Source organism: Phacochoerus africanus, chromosome 11, assembly GCF_016906955.1.
Source record: "Phacochoerus africanus isolate WHEZ1 chromosome 11, ROS_Pafr_v1, whole genome shotgun sequence".
NCBI lineage: Eukaryota > Metazoa > Chordata > Mammalia > Artiodactyla > Suidae > Phacochoerus > Phacochoerus africanus.
The window spans coordinates 119,940,581-119,950,352 of record NC_062554.1 but is presented as its reverse complement, the minus strand read 5'-3'; the positions used below and the strand labels follow the sequence as shown (position 1 = coordinate 119,950,352).

The window sequence follows — 9,772 nt, the reverse complement described above, 5'->3', positions numbered from 1 at the left end:
TGTGTGTCTTAACTCATCTTTGCAACTAACTTTATTGCCAATCTTCTAGAAATTTTTTTTTGTTTTACTAGAAATATGTTCACTGCTTAGAGCTGGGCCTTCCCTTAATTCACTCGTGAACTAAAAATTTTAGAGAAATCTCTTGAGAGTCAACCAGTCAGAACTGAAGATAATCATTTGAACAACTCAAGTCCATCAACATGATCAATGTTTTTGCTCTACCACATCTCAAAATACAACTTCTGGTGAAACAAGGTAAGAGAACATCAGACCTATAGTGACGTTATTTTTTTTTTTCTACCTAGGGCCATCTCAGAACAGTTTTAAAGTTCCTCTCCCCATCCCTCAGAATAATAATAAAAAAAAAATCTGCTATAAATTTTCTAGGAGAAATTCGGCATCTAATAAACAAATAAAACTTAACCAGGGCATTCCATTTATTTACACAACTACAGCATTTCACTTAAACATCCAAAACCCTATTAAAGACAAGTCTTACAGAATTTTCACAGAAGAGGAATATCATTAAAACTAGAATTATATGGAAGTTGACACACAAACTAGAAAACTGTGCTGATTGCTAATGACCCTGGCCATGGGTCCATTCCACTCTCCTTTACTGAGGTGTTATAGATCTGCCCTGAAGTTCCTGGACAGCTTAAGAATAATATAGGCAACTGAGTTCCTTGAGAGCAAGGGATAAGATGCGGTATTAAATGATAGCTAAGCATAGGTCCTAAAGTCAGAGCTGCAAGGCTCACATCTGCCACGTCCACGTGGTCCCTGGGGCAATTTATGTACTCCTGCCTCTTATCTGTGAAGTGGGAGATAACAACAATACCTAGCTCATGTAGTTACTGTGAAAATCAAATGAGGTAATAATACTTGTGGTAAAACATTTAGAATAATGCCTGACACTAGTAAACAGTACACTTTTAACTATCGGATTGCTACTGCTCATCTATGTACCTTCTGCCTATACCCACCATGGTGCCTTGTGCACAGAGTGGGTCAGCAATAAATGCATTAAAAGGAACAATGTCCAAATTTTCAGATATAAAATTACACTGATCTACGATCTTCATTTGCAAACCTAACAGAGCTATGTAAGCTGTTATGGTAAATAGTTAAGAGAATGGACCGCAAGAAAAATTAAGGCAAGAACAGCCACGGTACGGGATTTTAGTCTAACGAGCATCTTGTGAAACATGAGATAGGTCACAGGTATGGCAGGCAAGGTCTGGCTGCTATAGCTTACCTGGGAAAAAGGTGTGGTTGCCTGACCTTCAATAAGGTTGATCTATAACCTTGGAGCTGATTCACAGACGGATTACTTATGTTTAGTTATTTTTAATAAACAAAATGAAGATTATCCTAAAAGTGACTTAGACTCTATTCTCCACCATTAATGTCTAGGAAACGCTGCATGTCTGATGCAGATTTTTAAAACATGACATTTTGGACAAGGCCAATATTAGATACCATCTTGAAATTTAGTAGATAAACTACATATAAACCCATCCTCAAGCTCCAAGCCTGTTCAAGTATAAAGATCAAACTTTCAGTCTAATGTTCCCTTGACTCTATGAGTCATGATACAGAGTGCTAATTCTTTTAGCATTATATTTCTTAGGACTCCTACTGGTAATGATATCCCTGTAAAAAAAACTTCCGCAGTCATGAAAATGTTTCAAATGTACAAGTAAACATTGAATGTACAAGTAAACATGTAAACTATGAATGTAAAATGATTTTTATACGCACACTTCATCTTAACAGTATAAACAGTTAAAGATTATTACATCCCAACAATTTTTTAATCTCTTAAAATGTCATGACCCCTCTTCAAAAAAGCCATCTAAAAATAAGCTCAGTTTTCAATTTATCAGTGGGGTCAATAGTTATTGTGTTATAATTCTATAGATAATTACAGGAAAGACTGAATAATGTTTTCAAAATTAAAACTTAGATTTTCAAAATATTAATAATTCCATAATGCTTTCTTTCAACTATAAATGAAGTGGCTATAATGCAAACTTTGTAACAAGTCATTTTAACCTCCTTTGTCTGAGTTTCTTCACTTACAATATATTTAAGAACTCATTTTAAAAAATTGTTGGTAAGGAATTCCCACTGTGGTGCAGTTAAGAATCCGACTGCAGTGGCCTGGGTTGCTGTGGGAGGCATGGGTTCACTCAGTGGTCCCTCTAGTTCCGCTCAGTGGGTTAAAGGATCTGGTGTTGCAGCAGCTGCAGCACAGGTCACAGCTGGGGCTCGGCATTCAATCCCTGGCCTGAGAATTTCCATTTGCCGTGGGTGTGGCCATTAAAAAAAATTGTTGGTGAGAATTAGATAATTTAGGAGGTCCCACTGTGGCGGAGCAGAAACAAATCTGAATAGGAACCATGAGGTTGCAGGTTTGATCCCTGGCCTCGCTCGGTGGGTTAGGGATCTGTGTTGCCATGAGCTGTGGTGTAGGTTGCAGGCGTGGCTCGGATCTGGCGTTGCTGTGGCTCTGGTGTAGGCCAGCAGCTGTAGCTCTGATTTGACCCCTAGCCTAGGAACTTCCATATGCTGTGGTTGTGGCCTTGAAATGCAAAAAAAAAAAAAAGATAATTTATATAAAGTACACAGAGTTGGGCATGTAGGATTAAGTGCTGAATAAAAGTTATTAAGATTTTTATTATTCTTCTGTTACTTTGCTTAAAAAATTTAAAAAATACATTACTGAAATATCAACAGTTGGAAATAGCACTGGCAAAGCTGCTGGAACTGGGGGAATCTGTTTCTATTTATGACTAAAATACAGATTTGCACAGCTGCTACACATGACTTTTTTTTTTATATATATAAAGATATAGGCTCTTAAAGAAAACCATGAAAATGGCCAGGAAATCAATGTAACCCTGTCTCCAGCTCTTTTACATCACAAGCCTTTGAGTGGTCTAAAGAAAACTTCAGAAAATAGACCATTAAAGAATGTTACAGGAATTTTAAATACATAAAAAAGAGTGAGGGTAAAAGGAGATACAAATGAGGTAATGGAAAATGGGAATATAATTTTGGCTAAAGACAAAGCTAGCGCTAGCTGCCATGTGGCCAGAGCTCATTCTCAGGATTCAAAAGAAAATGACTGAACATGCTTTATTACTGTTTCAGAATTCAATATATAATTCGAATGAGAAGAGGGTAAAGTAATCCATGGTGTACACTGTCTACGAATCAAACCAAAGGAAGGGAAATGGAATAAAACTCTCAAAATGTTAAAAGCCAATGACATTTTTTTTGACCACCAGGCATTTGTGAGACCAGTGTCAGAGACTTTTAAACATTTAACCAAGTAGATTTCTACCAAAGGGGCAGGAAAAAAAAAGTCTTATTAATTCCCACACTGCTGTGAAAGCTTTGGACTTTGTTGAAATTATCTGAACTGAAATGTGAATAAAAAGCCATCATTTTTGAAAATATTTCTACGTAGAGCAGTAAAAATTTCTAAAACTAATGTAAAACTAAAGAACTATATCCTACTACGAGACCAAGACAGGTAAAGACTTACTGAAGCAGAAAAGAGAGTCACATAAAATCTGAAGGCCCCGGTAAGTTTAGGCATACTTTAAACATTTCATTAGCTGTGAGGAGGACATCACTGCAAAGGCCTAGTAATGTTCGGTACATCTCCCGTGACAAAGGATATGGGAAAAATTATTCACTAGGTAATGACATCAACTTGAGCCTTTGGTATTAAAGACATGTTAGTTCTACAAGGGCAGGGACAAAGTCCATTTTGATCCATGCTCTATACCTAGCACCAAGAACAGTGCTAACACTGGGGAGTTGGCTGATGGACCAAAACAAAATCGTAAATGGGTATGGAGTTGGCATATACAAAAATGCCACACAAATAAATGCACCATATTTAAAACACAGTTGCTAGAACAATGGAAGGAGCCAGAAAGGGGGTCATTTAACTAATTAATTCAACAAATATATATTAAATACTAGTGCCTACTTTTATTGTAGATGCTAAGCACAGAGCTTGGACCAAGACAAACAAGAGCTTATACCCTGCTGACTAATGAAGACAAAACAGTCCTTGTCAGAGAACAGGGGATAGGAGGGGCACTATATCCTATGTTACAGGTAGATAGAAGGCTATTTGAAACTCTAACATACTTAATGGAAAACTGGAGTTCCCATTGTGGCTCAGTGGTAGTAAACACAACTAGTATCCATGAGGATGCAGGTTCGATCCCTGGCCTTGCTCAGTGGGTTAAGGATCTGGCACTGCGTGAGCTGTGGTGTAAGTCGCAGATGTGGCTTGGATCCAGCATTGCTGTGGTGTAGGCCAGCAGCTGCAGCTCTGATTTGACCCCTGGCCTGGGAACTTCCACATGCTGCAGGTGTGGCGAAAGGAAGGAAGGAAGGAAAGAAGGAAAGTAGGAAAGAAAGGAAAGAAAGAAAGATAGAAAGAAAGAAAGAACTTAATAGAAAGCAACATATAAAACTGAAACAACTCACTTATTTCTATAGTTTAAAAAACATATGTTTTCCTTCCCGGAAAATATCCTAAGCTGGTCGAGCTACTGCATCTTCCCAAAATTACACGAATACAGTAGAAATGAGGCTAGAAAAGGCACATGAAAGAATATTTGTCATGTTTGATACATTAATAAATTATTTTTGCACAATATTCTATTTTTCCCTCTCTCCAGCAAAGCAAAACTCCCCATGCCAAGTTCTTCAATAAGCCTCTTAAGATTGTTCTCCAATGACAAGAACAAATGAGTGCTGTTAATGATTTTCAGATTTAAAGCAATAATTCTCTTATAAAACAATTTTTTCCTTGAGATTTGCCAAACTATTTCTCTCCAGAAAAACTGTATCCTTAGTCTAAGGATTTTTCACTGTATTATCCAGGCTGACTAATTTTTACCTTGAATGCAAACCAAAAGAAGAGACAGTTTTTCAAGGGATGATGAGTTGAAAGCCAGGAAAGCATTTTCTACCTCTTATAATTTAATCCACATTGAATTATAAATAAATCTGACAGTATCAAAAAAAAGTTTTGTCAGCATATAAACCTTCATATTCTTTTTTAAGTTTCACAAAGAATGGTTGGTTTTTTTTGTTTGTTTGTTTTGGCCACGCCTGCAGCATGTGAAGTTCCTGGATCAGGAACTGAACCTGCACCACAGCAGCGAGCTTACGACAACACTTCGACCTGCTGTGCCACAAGGGAAATCCAAGAATGGCTGATTTTGATCATAATTTTTAGGGGCAAAACCATCATTAGTTTGGATCATATCTCTCACATTAAAAAACTGATCACGTTTTACTTTTTCTCTGTGCACTATGGATTCTTTTGGTTGATATATCTGTTCCAAAAGAACCTTTGCAGACAAGATGGCTAAAGGTGACATTATGCAAATTCTGTATACTTGAAGAAGGATAGTTAAATAGAAGCTACCAATTTGCATAATGAGTATTATCTTTCAAATATCTTCAGGGCAAGTTCTCACCTATCAAAGGTACAGCATCTTGTAAATACTGACATTTCTGGCAGATGTAATAGGCCTAGTTTCTTATGAATGAGGAAAGATTCTGAAATAAAGACTAGCTATATTAAAAAATGATCCTAATTCATTCTGAATTAGAACAAACTATGAAAAATGTAAATACTAACAGGATATAAACTGCTGTAAAATCTTCATTCTTCAAAACACTTTGGTATTGAAGATCAGGAATGAAAAAATGAACCAATTGTCTATAAGAATAAATCAAGCAGTCAAAAAGTTGTATTAAGTTGAAAATGCTTCACATTTTCCTAGGAAAAGCATGTATGTTTTGATAGAGGAAATGAATACACTTAATCTCAAAGTTTGCTATAAAACGAAACTGTCACTACATTAAAAAGATGATTTTCTTGTTGGAAACGAACTGAGTCACAATGACTTGTCTCAGATGCTTCTTCCCAAGCTGGTATGGGGATTTATAATTATATGAAGAATCCTATGTAAAAAATGTAGATGCTAAAGCATATGTTCTCTATTTTAACTTAAGTTTCTGCCATTTTTTCCTTCCTTCTGGCTTCTAATTCCTAAATAACCTTCGGAAACATGCAACTTGCTTCAACAGAGAATATGAGCAGCAGAGGAGGAGGAGAAATCAAGCAAAAATCCCCAGGTTTCTAGGGTGGTAAAGCAGTATAGATAATGCTACACTGTGATCACTGGCAGCCTAGGGTAGGAGATAAGATGGGGATCCTTTTGGAGGAGGGGCAAATAGACGTTGTAATTGAACATGCCAAGTTAGAGTTAGCTAAGGATATCTCATTCAATCAGTATTTGAGTTCCTAAAATGTCATCAAGCCACAGGAATTACAAAGACAACTGGATATACAGGTCTAGACTAAGATTTGTGAGTTATCAGGCAGTATATGGAAAAGAGCTGAATGAGACCACTCCCAATGAGTGCCTAGAGTAAGAGAGTAAGTGGACTGAGAGCTCTAAAAGAAGAGATTTAAGAGAAAGTCAGAGAAAGAGGAGCCAATAAAATAAAAGCCAGAAATGGAGAAGGTAAATCAAGAGAGATTGGTGCTACTTATGGAGAATTTCAATAAGCAGAAATAACTAGCATCAACCTCTCACAAAATTAAGATGAGGTCTGAGAAACACCTATTAAAAGTTTCAACTAGAACGTCAGTGGTGTCTTCATGCAGAAAATCTCTATGAGCAAAGAGGGAGAAAACAGAACATAGAGCAAAGGCAAACTGCAAGAAAAAGGAGAAAAGAAAAATAGGATACTTTTTATTAGCTTAGATACAAAAAGAGAGAATTAGAGGTAGTAGTGAGAAGGAAGACTCTGGGTCAAGAGATCATATTAAGTGAAAAAGAACTAAAAAGAGGAGTCGGTGGAGACACAGGAAAGATCATGGTTCTAATATTTTCTCTAAACCATCTTCTGTGCCTCAATTTTTGCCTCATTTGCTTTAACTCACAGGAACTATTACTCCGTTTCAGGTACCAGAGCTGGGAGAAAACAGGTATATTCTCTAAGGGAAAACTTTCCAGATTCCACCAATTTCCAACTATTTCCTGTCCTGCCTCTGTATGTTCCTGTGCACAAACTTCCAATTTTGTACTGAAGTCTCCACTGTGGATAAATACAAAACAAAGCCCTCGGAACTCGACATCACAGCACGAGGGTTTATGTTATTTTATCATTTTCTCATTTTCAACAGAAAATAATCTTAATATTTTCTAAAAAATACAAATTACGGAATTTGAGAAAAACACTTCAATGAGAAAAAGTATAATCATAGAAACAGTAAATTTTAGAATGAGAGTTTAGCAAGTATAACTGGAAAGATAACAGATCAGAGCTTTAGGAAGCTCTGCTGTGGCACAGTGGGTTAAGAATCCAACTGCAGCAGCTCAAGTCGCTGTGGAACTATGGATTCGATCCTTGGCCTGGTACAACTGGTTAAAGGATCCAGTGTTGCTGCAGCTGTGGCTTGGATTCAATCCCTGACTCTCGAGCTTTCATATGCCATGGGTATAGCCAGTAAAAAAAAAAAACAACTAAATTTTAGGCTAGATAAGCCAGCTCTTCTATCTTTCTGGACTTCAGTTTTCTCAACTGTAAAATAAATGAATTAGACAGAGGAGACCACTGCAGTGTCATTCAGCTTTAAGAATATGATTCTCATCCTATGTGTGCTGTTTATATGTATAGAAAAGGCTCAAAGCAATGCAATGACTTGAAAAAGTATAATACATCCATTTGGAATTTATGACTCCCTATTTTCAGTCTAAAGTTTTTTTTTTGTTTTTTGTTTTTTTTAATTTTATGGCTGCACTCGTGGGCACATGTTAATTCCTGGGTCAGGGATCATCCAAGCCCCAGCTGCGACCTATGCCCTACAAGCCCCAGCTGCAACCTATGCTGCAGCTGTAGGAACCTGCATTTCTGCAGTGACCCAAGCCACTGTGCACAGCAGGAACTCCTAACATTTTTTATGCTATAAAAAGGTTTATGTTTTTACGGAGTATGAAGATATTATACTGATGACTTTTTTAAATCCTCTATTCTTCCTCTCTTGAACTTACATTTTCAAGAATGGGCACGGCTAAGGCAACAGTGAAAAGCGGAGCCCATGCAGAATGTCTCTCCTAACATCTACCTTAGAGTCTCTCTGACTGAGGCATGCTTAGTATGGCCCCGCACTATTTATCAAAAAAACCCCAACAAACAAACAAACAAACTCAGACACATGGTACGTAGGAGCCACTATCTATACAATGCATAGGAGTATTCTTCCCTCAACACAGGGCGTACAACATTCCCTATTCCCACTGGAATCCTAGGATGTCCCACTATAGTCTAACGAGTTCAACTCTTCTCTAAGACTGACTCTCCAGAGCAGCGGAACGACAGTCTATCAGCTGCCTTTGCCCCGACTTTGTGTTGGTCACTGGTATTGTAAAGACTTCAAAGATGACACTATACAGTCTCCTAAACAAGTAAAACAGGTTTTTTCTGTTATTTTCAAAAACAGTCATGGTGAAATCTAGTATGAGTACATAATTATATCAAAGACAGAGTAGAGAAAGGGGAGAAAAAGGAATACTGGGAAAAAGCAAGTGTTTATCATTTGATTACTCTCTACATGGGATCAAATCAATTTATTTTAATAAATATACTAGGTAAATACAATATAAAGTATCTTCTGTATTTAAATTTATATACACATTTAAAACAGGATATCTTGAGTCTTTTTTTTTAATTTAAATACCGACCAAAGTATTACCAGTCATACTTTGTTGAACATAATCTTATAATGTTATTGGTTCAATATTTCTTGGAATTTATCAACACTGCAAAATATAAACAGATACACTCTTAGTCAAATGATATGTAAAATATAGGTTTGTCAGTCTCAGCACCGAGCTAAATTTCCATAGCTAAACAACTCATTTCTTCCAGAGAAACAACACCAGCATTTCAGAAGGACAGCTTTTCATAATTTACTCTAAAATATCTGCCAACTACATCAAGACAGAACTCAAGTGATGTTGAAAGTAAATTCAATCTTTTGATCAAGTTCTTTAGTTAATGTTAAATATTTTTACAGCATTAAACTTCATTGCAAATTACTGTTTCATTCTTTAAAGACATTACCAAAGTAGCTAAAATAAATTGCTTCACCATACAGTCCAAGTCTCTAAGAAAAAATAAAAATACAATCCAGGTAATAAGGTAACATATTCCTCTAGCTAATTTTTTCAACTTAACAATCCTTTAATTTCTATAAAGGATACACATACTTTTAAAATATCTTGAATTTTATATGTTACTGATTAAGGCGTCGCAAGAATTAGGCATAATGAACACATCGTAACAAAACTCACCTAAATAGGGAATGCAAGGTGTCATCTTTAAGCTACTTATATAGTCTCTGAGTCTTTTGTAGTTATCTTCTTTACTCATTACATATTCTAATTTTTCAAAGGTAGTTTTGTCTTTTCGACTTAATAACTAAAAAACAAACAGAAAAGCCTATGTTATTTTCAAATTCCATTTTATTACAGCCACCTGAAGTTGCATTTACTATAAATTTGAATTTGAATTTTAAAGTCTTATCTTCTTTAATTATATTTTGGTAGTATAGAACAAAATCATACATTTATTAATATAATAAATCTAAATTTATTATTTACAAAAATATACTTTGTATGTACATAAAATCATTAACTTACTAAGTCTAAATTAT

General features: G+C 35.9%; 1 protein-coding gene across 5 annotated transcripts in view; it reads right to left on the bottom strand.

Annotated features, from left to right (window-relative positions):
• The window catches only part of RALGPS2 (Ral GEF with PH domain and SH3 binding motif 2), a 175,631-nt gene that overhangs the window by 68,858 nt on the left and 97,001 nt on the right, over positions 1–9,772 (bottom strand). For all 5 annotated transcript variants that reach the window (XM_047753072.1, XM_047753068.1, XM_047753070.1 and 2 more), the window contains exon 8: positions 9,411–9,537. In XM_047753072.1, coding sequence (XP_047609028.1) covers positions 9,411–9,537 — 127 coding nt within the window. The remainder of the gene's footprint in view (positions 1–9,410; positions 9,538–9,772) is intronic.